Source organism: Pimephales promelas, chromosome 8 (genome assembly GCF_988280905.1).
Source record: "Pimephales promelas chromosome 8, fPimPro1.hap1.1, whole genome shotgun sequence".
In the NCBI taxonomy this organism is placed as follows: Eukaryota; Metazoa; Chordata; class Actinopteri; order Cypriniformes; family Leuciscidae; genus Pimephales; species Pimephales promelas.
In genome coordinates this window covers 26,074,215-26,087,242 of record NC_142776.1, presented here as the reverse complement: position 1 = coordinate 26,087,242, position 13,028 = coordinate 26,074,215, and the positions used below count along the sequence as shown (strand labels likewise).

General features: G+C 37.5%; 1 protein-coding gene across 1 annotated transcript in view; it reads left to right on the top strand.

Annotated features, from left to right (window-relative positions):
- nos1apa (nitric oxide synthase 1 (neuronal) adaptor protein a) overlaps positions 1-13,028 on the top strand; it is a 105,821-nt gene that overhangs the window by 66,768 nt on the left and 26,025 nt on the right. Inside the window, exon 8 of the mRNA XM_039647727.2 lies at positions 12,556-12,717. Coding sequence (XP_039503661.2) covers positions 12,556-12,717 — 162 coding nt within the window. The remainder of the gene's footprint in view (positions 1-12,555; positions 12,718-13,028) is intronic.

Here is a 13,028-nt window from a genome sequence, read left to right as displayed (position 1 = left end):
TATGTTTGGTCATCATACAAATTCATACTTGTCCTGATTCCATATGAAGAGTTCAGATGCAAAAGCCTCTAAATGCCATTTGAAATTTTTTTCTTTAATGATGATTTTTATCAAGCTTGTATATTTAAGTTCAGTAATTTCACTTAAATGGCAATGATAACTACCTATTAATTGTTATTTAAGTGAAATTACTGAACTTAAATATACAAGTTTGATAAAAATCATCATTAAAGAAGAAAATTTCAAATGGCATTTAGAGACTTTTGCATCTGAACTCTTCATATAGTGACTATGGCTACATTCATACTAAAGAAGAATATGCTTGTCCCGTTTGTTCAGTACATTTATTTAAGGGATGAACTATATATATATATATATATATATATATATATATATATATATTGTTAAATTGATTGAGTTTTTGTTATCTGTATCCATCAATATTCTATTTTTTTGTTGATTTTTGGATATTTAATTGTTCATGCTCCTTTCCTCTATTTTTATATTTTAAATACCTTTGCTGTCATCATCTAATAACTTCATATTTAGATAAACAAATAATTTAATAATAACACTAAGTGCACTATTTGGCAAATCTGTACGTTTACTCAACATTTACAATGCTTGTAAATCAATTGATTTTCATTTTTCTTTTCTTATTTATAGACAAAAGGTTATTATAGTATTTAACGGTCATTAGTTTGTAAAAAAAAAAAAAATCGTCAAATTTGTCTGTTTTACAATCCAATAGACTACTTTACAATCTTCTTAGGACTCCCAATATATTTAATCATAAGTTTAGGTGATATGTGCTGTATGAGACCCTATTAACTATTGAAATCTGACATTATCGTGGTTAGACATTATCCGATTCTTTGACTTTGGCTACTTGATCATACAGGTAGTACTTGATCCATCTCTGTCTGCTATTGTGGTAAATACAGTTTGAGTAAATATACCGTTGTCAATCCCAAACACTGACACACAACTGAAGAGAGTCTTGGAAATGCCTGTGTTTGGCACTGCAGAATAATTCTTGTCTCTGGTTTTCAAAGAATTGTCATTTCAACACAATAATACACATGTGTACACTTGGCGCTTGTAGGAAAACTATTTAAATTTAGCATTTCAGCAAATGTCTTCATGAATAAAGCCTTTGAGAGCATGCTGTCATACTCCTACATAAGCAGATTCTTGTGCACTGCAGTACAGGGAGACTCATGCCATCCTCAAGGACTCGTGGAACGGAAGTGGACCGGTTGTGTAGGAGTTCATGCTGTTTTTAGGGCTGGTACAAGTGTCAGAGTTGTCCAGTAAGCCTGCAGTCAGTTGTGCTAGTGCTTCTCCTTGTCAGTCTGTCGACTCAATGTGCCTTTTGTGTCTCTCGTTTATGAACCTGAGCTCAGAGTGGAGTAATTATGATATTTCCTGAGCCCAGCCAATTGTTAGATGCATTTCTCACTCAGTAGATGACAATCAAAATATTTCAAATCACAGTGCATGCTTTAAAAAGCACAATTCCCTGATTCATGGTTGGAGACTTATTTGTAGAATTGATTAGCAAGTCCTATATGAGGCAATGTTTGTAATAGCGTGCGGAAAAGCTTTTGGTCTATATTGAGGTCATTCACCCCAAGTCTGAATCAATGGATATTGGTTAGTGAGCAGAATAATATATTTATTTGTCCCTTTTGAAATGAAATTCGTACACACATACATTTGTTTTGGGGCTTTTTTTTTTTTTTTTTTTTTTTTACTGATGAATGTGACCATATCATTTTAAATGCACTTTTAATCCACATTTTGAACTGGGCTGTGTCACATAATAATTGCTAACCAAAATGGGAATAAGACTGGGAAATAAATGACACCCTGCCCAAATAGTGATATGTGCTACTCGATTTAATTTAAATTGAATTAAAAAAAAATCCATTTCATTATATTTTACTTTATTTTAGTCATTTTATTTTACAACCCTTCTTTGTTGCATCAATTAAATTAAAACTTTATATATTAAATTTATGGCTTTACCTCAATACAAAATAACATTTCCTAAAGTGTGTGTGCACTTGTTTGCTTAGTAAGCATTGTAGAACAAATTACCATGTTTATTGTTTAGTTAATTAGAGCAGCAAATCTCTGCTTCACCCACCATATTGTTTCTAGGAACTTGGCAGATGCTTTCTAGTAAGATGAGAAGTGTAGAGTTTCTATTGTGTTCCTCTCTGAGCTTTGATAATGAATGGGCAAGGGACTCTTGGTGTGCACAAGTGGTTGCGTCCCATTTTATAAGAGACCGCAGTGTGCTATAGAGGAATTCTCCACGAAACAGTCGCTGAATATCTAATGAAAGCAATTAGTCCTCCTCAACCATTCTGAATCTTACTCAATACCAGACCTCAGTTCCACAGTCTGGAAACACTGTGACAGGCACTGTGGGAATTTCACATATTAAATGTAGAGAAATGAGGCTACTGTGTAGCTGGGATCTTATCAGACTATCTGTGCCAGGCAAAGAGCCAGATTCCTGCCTGGAATTTGTTCTCTTTACTTGCAAGGCACATCTCCTGGACGCTGCTTGAATAACTGTAAAACCAGCCAGACCCTGAAGAGCTGGACACTACGGACCCAAAGTTGCGAGACTGTGTGTAAATTTAGCCCTGTTTCTTCATTTTGGAGAAGTAGAGTACATCCACATCAGACTGTGCTGTGAAAAGTGTCTGGAGATGGGATTTTAGGCAATGGTGGTACAGAGATGCTCTCTCTAGAGAACTCGGGTCTGAAATGCTAGATGGTGCCCAAAAGCCAGAATGTGTTTCAAAGCAATGTCAGTTTCTCTGGATAATTCATAAAGAACTGAGTTCAGCCCATGTATCCGTGTAAGAGGCAGCTTTACCTTAGCCCTAATGCTCAATTTCAGAAAATCCTCCCCAGTGCATTGCTGTTTGCAAACTTCGCACCAGACTGGTGGTTAGACACTTAAATTAGGGCAACTAGACTAGGGATGAGCATCTTAAGGAATGTAAAGATTTATGGTTCTGGTTGTTCTTTAAAAAAAAAAAAACTAATTCATTGAGCAATTTTCTCACTGTGTTGTTTACAAGTTTGCCCTTGTTTGCACACAGTAACACCGGTGCTTGCAATGCCAAGGTCGTGTGTTCAATTCCCGGCAACTTGTATATTGGAAAAAATGGTATTTTAAATGCACTCTGAGTTGCTGGTAATAGTGTCTGCCAAACACGTACATGACTAGATTTAAATAGGTTTTATATATTTATTTATTTATAGTGTTTGTATTATTTCAGGGTGACAAGTCATCCTCTCATCACATTCATTTCAGACCGCAAGCTAAACATACATTTTGTCGTGGCGCGCCGCGCTTTAGTAAACCGTGTTCAGTCAGCAGTAATTCAATCCAATAATGAACATCTTTTTGTTTGTTTTGCTTCAAACCCATTTCATTGCAGCTGAGAGGAGACGTAAAAGAACAAACTCTGAAGAGGAAAAGCTTTCTTCTTCATGAGCCTCTGCAGTCAGTTCAGTTTTATCACCTTTATCTTTGCCGTTGCCTTGCTTTTGAGAAGTTAACGCAAATCCAGCCTAGAAAAATTAGACGCTTTTTACGCCGTCAAGTGTTGCATTTAACCCCCTGGGGACCACAGTGTATTTGGGGTCCTTGAGATGTTCTGACATGCTTTTTTCAGTTGTTTATAAACATATTAATGACGCAGGTAAAATTACACTATATTTAGCACAAACAGGGCTACCATAATATGTGAGCAACATGTGTGTACGTGTTTGTATTTTTGAGAGAATATTGTTTATGCGTGGTTATTGAAAAAAAATGCAGGTTTCTGAAATAAGGCCATAAAACACATACAAAATAAGCATCCACAAGACTTTTGACTAATGAATGTTGTTTCCTAGAGTTTTTTTCTTCACAATGATCTGAAAATCATCCTGTCTAATCTTTCACATAAAACTCTGAATTGGGTCATACTGTGAAACATGTTTTTTTGTTTGCCAAGGCAATATGCGAATGGGAGTGAACAGGCCAACCCTCATCATGTATAAGTAGGTAATTCTCACCTGAGAGAGACAAAGACACGCATAATAATGAGCCTTTCATTCATGACTTTCATTTATGAAAGTCATGAATGAAAGGCTCATTATGCGTGTCTTTGCATAAAAAACCCATTTTTAGTCATACCTGGAAACAAATCCTGGTCAAATAGGTCATATGGGCCATTGTGTAGAATTTGTTCAAAGTTAGAGTTGGAAACATCTTGAAAAGAAAAAAAAATCAGTCAAGTCCTTTTTCTCCAGCACCTTTACTAAAGAATGAAATCGAAAAGTGTAGAAAATAGAAAGAAGAAAAATTCTTAATTTGTACTGTTTTAGTATTCATACAAAACTAATATTGAATCGTCCCTGCTAGGTAACAATGGATATCTTCTACAAATAGCAAACTACATGTGAATTTCAAAAGAGTAATTTCGACCATGCTCAGATGCACGGTAAGCTAAATGCTGATAAAACTTTGGCATTTCACTCTCAATGATCTTTCAGACATTATAACAAAGCCCTTTTGTCTTTGTAATTCATTCAGTCTTACATTTAGATCGCATTTCAAAAGGATGCGCGATTATTCAGTGCATGATTAGTTCATTCACTTCTATCCGTATGCTAATGTATTACAGTGACATTTAACATTAGTTTGAATGCATGGAAGACAATAAAAGCCAACAGCTTTATAGTGGCTGTTAATCATCTTTAGTGCTAGTTGGTTAACTATTTAACAGCTTACACCTTTGGTGATTCTCCTTCAGACGGTGTCTGACAACCATTCCAGCACATGATATTTAATGCTAACCTATATTTTTCAAGGTTCTGAATGAACCACCACAGTGAAAACGGATCCTTGCTTTCAAAAGAGGTTATTTGAGATTGTTTGTAGTCATTGTACTATACTCTATAAACACTGGCATGTCAATGGAGGAAGTCCACGTGGAATGTGTTTTAATAGACACACAAGCGTTGTCTGATCTTTTTAAGCTGTATTATTGTCTAGGGTGTGCCGGTACCCTCAGGCAACTTTTAGTGTTATAGCTATAACAATGTGCACTGTTTTCCCTTGACTCATTTCAGACATTATTGTGTAAAGTCTGTCATGTCACTGGGAAAGGTAACAGTGCTCACTCACATCCTGAATGTATTTGAAGTTAAGATCTTTCAGCATTGTATTCCAATCCCCAATGTCATGTTCCTGTCCTCAGGGCTTCTCGACGTTGGAAAGCTCAGGAGCCACAAAGCCTCAAGATCACTTTAGCTTAAAAGGCTGCACTCTTGATTTTTCAGTAGGCCTAAAATCACGGTTTGAGTAGTTTTGTATCACAGCAACAGTATAAAATCATGTGTTTGCACAACCCTTCAAGTTCATGTTTAATCCCACAAGAGCTGTCCAAACCATTCTACATGTGATTTGTTATAACCTAGCCTAGAAATCTAGACGCACCCTAGCGGCAGCAAAAATTATTTTGCAGCAAAGTGTGGTCTAGCAACTCTCCATAGACGTTTTAGCTGGAAAAACTCAACTCTGGTAGGGCCAATCACATCGTTTATAGAGTCGGCGGGCAGGCTTAACATAATGACGACAGAGTTGAGCCGGTCAGAGCAAGCTCGGACATAATTCGGTTTGAAGTCGTTCATCTTTGGATGCGGCCGGTGTTACAAAAAAGCTGTGGCGAAACGATCAACTTGTCATTTTTGCCCACTCGTGCTGTGTCGTCGAGTATAAAGGCTTTACTCTGTGTCAGTGGGCGCTCTGATCGGTATAGGTGCACGGACCTCTCCCGAATCATCTCCAGCACCCCAAAGCACCACTACTCCGGCTCCGTTTCCCTTGTAAGCTGATATTAGTATTTAAACATTCTCTATGATATTGTTTTTTTTAATGACACACTGTCTCTTTCTCTCTCATACACACAAAAACACACATACCGTCTCTTTCTCTCTCACACATAGGTAGGCTAGTTATAAACTCTTTTGACTTTTAATGATTAGTGTTTTATTTTTAAAGTTTGTGGGTCGTGTAAAAAATAAAAAAATCCCTTATTTTGGGGATGGATTCTGGGAAATCTCTCTTATTTTCAATGTTCAATGTTGACAGCTGGACTGGATGCGGTAAAAGTTTAATAACTTGCTCCGCTTAGTGCGTCACCTTCTTCTTTGCTCTGATTGGCTGTAGCGCTATCCAATTGCGTGCAGAGAGAATTTGAAAGACAACCGTTTATTATTATTGAGCCTTGTCAATGATGAGTTTCCAGACCTAACATCTTGATGTAGGTCTGGCATGCCAGGCTAGTTATAACCATCAATCTTTGTCCTTCTGCTTACAGCTGGGTTTAAAGGTACTGTATCGTTTACCCAAAACTGAAAATGTTGTCATGATTTACTCACCCTCATGTTTTTACAAATCTTTTTATATTTAAAAAAAAATGTTGGTAACCAGACAGTTGATGACACCCATTGAATTCCATGGTATATATTTATTTTTTTTCCTAGTCAATGGCTGGTTACCAACATTGTTTAAAATACCCTATTTTGTGTTCAACAGAAGAACGAAACTCGTACAGGTTTGGAACTTGAGTGCAAGTAATGACCACATTTTCATTTGTGGATGAACTATCCATTTAGAGGGGTTTAAAAAAAACATATAAAATGTGTTTTAAAATAATGTTCTTGTTGGTTGGGTTAATGTGAGTTTTTGGTAAATAGGAGGTTCAAGTAAATGGAAGAGATAGGCATTAATGCGAGGGAAAGAATGAGCCACTTTTATCAAACAAAATTATGAATGAATGAATTTTTTTATGTACTGTATTTATGTAACTTTATTTATTGAACAGAGTTATTATTGAATACTTTATTTGTAATTGTATGTATTTTGTTTATTAAAAATAATTGAGCTAATTTATTATTTTATTTGCAAATTTAGGCAGCATGTGCATCCCTGCTTTATTTAAAACTATTTATTTGTAATAAAAATGTCTTTGCATTTACTTTGAGTTTTGCGATCAATTGTCATGAAATATTATCACATTTCATAATGTGCTTCTCAGTGCCATCACTAAAAGCTTCTCTAACACTGTCAAGGACTTCTCAGAAAAAAAGAAGAAATAAATAGTCAATAAACTGGAGGCAGCCTCTGTCTAGCGAAAAGCAGTGAGGGCATTTGTGTGGCCGCTAGCAAATCTCTCTCAGCCCAGCTGTTAGCTGAACATTTCTCTCTCTCTCTCGGTTACACTCAAGGGCTCACTGCTTTCCGCTAGGGTACAACTAACACTTCAAATTCAGTACAGTCGACATATTGTGCTGGTTCAGGAGAGGCAATGTGTCTAGTCTATGGACATGAGTTATAGTGGTTTGCTCCCAAGCTTGTTGTATTTCACGTGCTGCTGAGCGTTTCAGTGTGTCGCCTTGTGTCTGACTGGAATATCAAACAATTTTCAAAAAAGCTCCTGCTTTACATTATAAGTTTGTTTCTTGAATAATGAATACGCAGCACTGGATTGTTTTCCCAATTATCAAAAAGACCAGCACAGTAATCATGTGCTTGAGAAAGGCTTACGTTGTAATATTCAGCATATTTTCTTTCTCATGCAAGATGTGTAGACGTTCTCAGGCAGCGGTGGATTAGTGTGTTGTTAAATCTAATCCACTTTTAAATGCTTTCCTTTCAAGTACAGAACATCCATCCAAGACCATCAGAGATCTCAGCACATTTTCATCGCAGTTTTGCGTGCTAGATAAGAAGTTTATTTGATGTTTAGCAGGAATCAACATTTTTCCAAGAAAGTGCTACTTGGGATGACAGTCAGCTTATCTGCTTTGGGAAGTCGGTGTACACTGCAAACTTTCCACTGATGTCTTTTGACTAGTAGGTGTCTTAATAATCTCAGCCTCAGATAAACCGCTCACAGTATGTTCACTGGCCGTCTGATGCATATGCTACAAAGAAATAGCAAGAGCTGGCTCAAAGTCAACTGTTCCAATTTGATTGGCTCGCTTCCTCACAAATGCACCAGTTTAAGGTGCACCAGTATGCCTGGAGACAGGACTGTTTTCTACATTGGTAATAATAATAATAATAATTCTTCTTGAGCACCAAAGTCAGAATATTAGATTGATTTCTGAAGGATCGTTTGAAATTGATTTCAAGTCAAGAAGACATTTTAAAAGAAATTGCTAACCCCAAACTTTTGAACAGTAGTGTAGGTTTAAAAAAAAAAATCTGTACTTATTATTTGTGGATGTGGATGGACAGACATGTCTAGGTAAAAAAAGTGGAAATGACTTCAGTTGTCAAAAGTCTGGCGATACAACTCAAAGTTTGTTTGACATAAATCTAAACCTGTGTGTCAAGAGTTTCTTACACTTAGTTCAATACACTAGCCCTCAATCAACAGTGTGTGAAAACTCAGCAGCCACGGTAATAATGGCTTACCATGGGCATAAATGAGAAAATTTGGGCAAAATATCTTATGATGTTGTTATTTTCCATCTTGAGGTCTGAAGGATTGAATAGGCTGAACAGGAGACTGCTGTTCTAGAAAATCCAAGGCAGAAACTGTAGAGATCTGTATGTAATATTTAGCACCTTTATTACCATTTTTATTATTATGATATATACTCAAGGTTTTTTAATAACCGTCCACCAGCGAACGAAATATGAGGTAACTGTACTCTAATAGCAGTGTACGCCCTAAATTGCTGTATTTAGTTTTTGCTCTCTGCTAGATTCTGCTTAGTTTCTAAATGTTTTGTTGTCCCCAGCAAACAGTGATGTCTCTTTTTTTTCTCTCTAATTGTAAAGATATAAGAAATTAGCACAACCGATTGTTGTCATTTGTGTTGCTTTTAAAGTCATCAAAAAAAAATCTTCTGGGCAACGTCCACCCCTAACTACAAAACAGAAACCAAACACGAAAACAAGGGAACATGTGCAGCGATTTGCTGCTTCGCAGAGAATCCCATGTGAAACGGCCTTTAGGGAGTCGAGTTTGTGCAGCATGGCAGACATTTCCATATTCCTCCTCATTGCCCTTTTTCTGCCACTATAGGTCTGTATTTGACCCAGACCTAAACCTCATGTTTTCATGGATCCTGATGACACTTGAGTCGCTAAAGTAGCACTACAGACTTCGAATAGCTGATTACACCTCCATCACATAATCACAGATGAAGCCGTTAATTGAAAGCACTCAAATGAACGGTACTTCCCCTTGATGCCTTTTAACAGGTGTGTTTTCTTCAACCTATTACCAAAGTCTGTTCTGCACACACAAATACAGATTTCAGAACAGATGATAGTGTAATTATTCCCTGTGGAGTGATGAAAATATTTCAGTAACCCTCATAGAGAAACTTTATGTGCATATACAGAAGGAAATACTGGTGCTTGCTTAACAGCAAAAGCTTAAGCTCTTTATAAATGAAATGTCAAATTGGAACAGTCATAAACGTTGTTGCTGTCATAATGACCGATGTCTTGTTTTCTGTCGGCAGTGCGTGGTTATCAACACACGGCGCAGTTTCTGTGCCACATTTGCAATGTTAACAGCTTTAGATTGTTCAATATATGTGGAAGACAGATCTCAATTCAATATGCAAATGTGTTGAGCTTGAGAAAAGTAGGATTTGAAGTGTAACATGTATTCATCAATGAATCATTCATTAAAAATGTGCTTAGAAAATATTCATTAAGCCAATCCCCATACTACTTCCTGTGGTCACAGTTGTTTTTCTAGCAGTGTGCTCAGTCCAGGCACTCGGTTCTTGACAACTGAAGAGTTCAGATGCAAAAGCCTCTAAGTGCCATTTGAAATTTTCTTCTAAAATGATCATTTTTATCAAGCTTGTATATTTAAGTTCAGTAATTTCACTTAAATGGCAATGAAGATTACCTATTAATTGTCATTTAAGGGAAATTACTGAACTTAAATATACAAGTTTGATAAAAATTGTCATTTTAGAAAAAAATTTCAAATGGCATTTAGAGGCTTTTGCATCTGAACTCTTTAAATGTTTTCATCCATGATTTTTCCTCTGTGATATGATGACTTTAGACTTGCACAGCACAAAAGTAGCAAATATTTTATCAGCTGACTCATGCTTATCTTCAATTTTTCAGTTTACATCAGAAGATGAGCAGTAATATCATTCTCAGAACATTTTCCCCTGGCGCACTATGCAGATTTTTTCAAGCTATGAATTTAGTGGATGTCACCGGTCTCTCCAGTTGAGGTATTTTCACTCTGGGGCGTCTGTGAGCGCAGATGTATTTTACAACGTGCCATTCTGCAGCAATGCCCATATAAACAGCTGTCAGTAGACACGCAGAAGAAATCCTCATGCAGCCCACCTGAACAACATGTGAGAAATGAAAAATATGAGAAACTAAGGTGAACATATTTTCTAATATACTGCACGCAATCTTGTTTGACATCAGATTAGTCTTAAGGAAAAATCCTTTTACTGGATGTTTGTTTGTTTGACAATATAAAGAAAAGGAGTCAGGTCAAAAAAGATTTGCCATATGATCAAGAATTGTTTAGAACTGTCCTACATTGTTGGGACAAACAGGTAGTCCTACCAAAAACATCAAATTGTTTGTTTGTCTATTCCGAAAGCAGTGTTGTGACGCATGACAGAATCAGCTTATGGACTGTATTCTTGTCAATGTCCCTGCAAACAAAACGGGGATAGGAAAACATATTTAAAGGGTTAGTTCACCCAAAAATGAAAATTAAGTCATTAATTACTCACCCCCATGCTGTTCCAACCCCGTAAGACCTTCGTTCATCTTCGGAACACAAATAAAGATATTTTTGATTGAATCTGAGAGCTGGATCAGTCCTACATAGACTGCCTAAGGGACTGGCTCTTGACGGCCCATAAAGTCAATAAAGAAAAGGTTTAAATATTCCATGTGCCTACAGCGGCTCAATTATAAGTTTATCAAGCGACGAGACTACTTTTTGTGCGAAAAAAACATAAATGACATAATTATTCGACTATTCCATTACTTCCTTATGGGCGCATGTGCGAGAACTGAGACGAGGACGTTCTCCTTCGACGACTACTTGTTACCGGCTGCTCACCGCTTAGGAGTTTTACCGCCACCTACCGTATAAGATGATGTGCTGATATAGCTGGAAGCGCAAAACTTTCTGTTTACAAGCAGAGGAAGATGCGCGCTGTACATACGCTTTTCAATTTACGTATTTTCTGCACTATAAGGTGCACTTAAAAGCCTTTAATCTTCTCAAAAAACGACAGTGTTCCTTATAATCCGGAGCGCCTTATATATGGATCATCATTTTATACGGTAGGTGGCGGTAAAACTCCTAAGCGGTGAGCAGCTGGTAACAAGAAGTAGTCGAAGGAGAACCTCCTCGTCTCAGTTCTTGCGCATGCGCCCATAAGGACGTAATGGAATAGTCGAATAAAGTCGTTATTTATGTTTTTTACGCACAAAAAGTAGTCTCGTCGCTTGATAAACTTATAATTGAGCTGCTGTAGGCACATGGAATATTTAAACCTTTTCTTTAATGACGTCAAGAGCCAGTCCCTTAGGCAGTCTATGTAGGACTGATCCAGCTCTCAGATTCAATCAAAAATATCTTTATTTGTGTTCCGAAGATGAACGAAGGTCTTATGGGGTTGGAACAGCATGGGGGTGAGTAATTAATGACTTAATTTTCCTTTTTGGGTGAACTAACCCTTTAACTTTGAATAAAAACATGATGCTTGAAATGCATGCTTTAGGCTGTCCATAGCAGTTATACATCTAGTGATTTTTCAAAGAACTGAGCTCTGGTTTGGTGCGTCTAGCTCCTCGTCTAGTGATTCAGCTCCAGGCAATGCCGGAATAATTCAAAGGGCTCTTCGCAGCACATCAGTCTCAGCCAAAATCAGTCTTATATCTGGCCACTGCTGCTGAGGCTTTCATACTCAGTCCTTCATTCTGTACGTGGGAGGTCAATATCTGACAGCTGGCATCACCATATTTTCATGCCTGCCGGGGTGTAAATAAGTTGGCCGTGTAAGGTAAAACTAACAATTTGTCACAGTCGACTGCCTCCCATCCCTCGGAGCTCTGTTTGTTTGCACAGCTACATCAACTGCAAGAGCTACTGTAATTAATATCTAAGCCTCAGTAGAAGCATCTTTGACCACAGAGTTGGTCAGAGCAGAACATTGTTTCCTGATCGCAAACATGCAGTTGTTTTTTTTTCTTAAGTTAACACTGGCATGAAGCGTAGGAGCTGAAATGGAGTTTGCCGTGCACTAATGACTTTGAAACTAGCTTGTTTTGTTATTTTGCTCTTTGTTAAAGACCTTTGCCAATTCTCTATTGTCTGTTTTTAATGCATTTTCTACTTTTTCTGCACATTTCATGCTGTTCCTTATTCTCAGACAAAGCTTCCTTATGGTGAACTTGTAGATTAATTACCGATCTTTGACAAAACAAGTGTTCTCTCTCTTTTTCTCCAGCCCTCTGAGGAGCCCAACATCCTGCTGGCTTCCCCTAAGTTGCTGCTTCCTTCAGGCAGTCAGGTCCCGGCCAGCACTCCTCTGTCTGTGCACCATCAGCTCCAGCTGCTCCAGCAACAGCTCACCCAGCAGCAGCAGCAGACACAGGTGGCCGTGGCCCAGGTGAGATGCTTTAAATGGATAATTTATAGACTTATAGATGTAGTGGGATTTAGTGCGCTGCCGCATTAGTGAGCTATTGTGGTTATTGTTGGGTACGTTTTTCACATGGTATCAGATACATTTACACATTACTATTTAAATACACATGTTCAAAACTTTGTTGCTTGTATGATTTGTAATAGAGGGTTTTCACGACGCATCATCAATCCGGAAGTCGGCCATTTTGGAGGCACAGAACATAAACAATGCCATTGAACTGAACGGACTCACAAATTTGGCTGATTATTTCGGCTGAAAAATGGTCGTGTTTT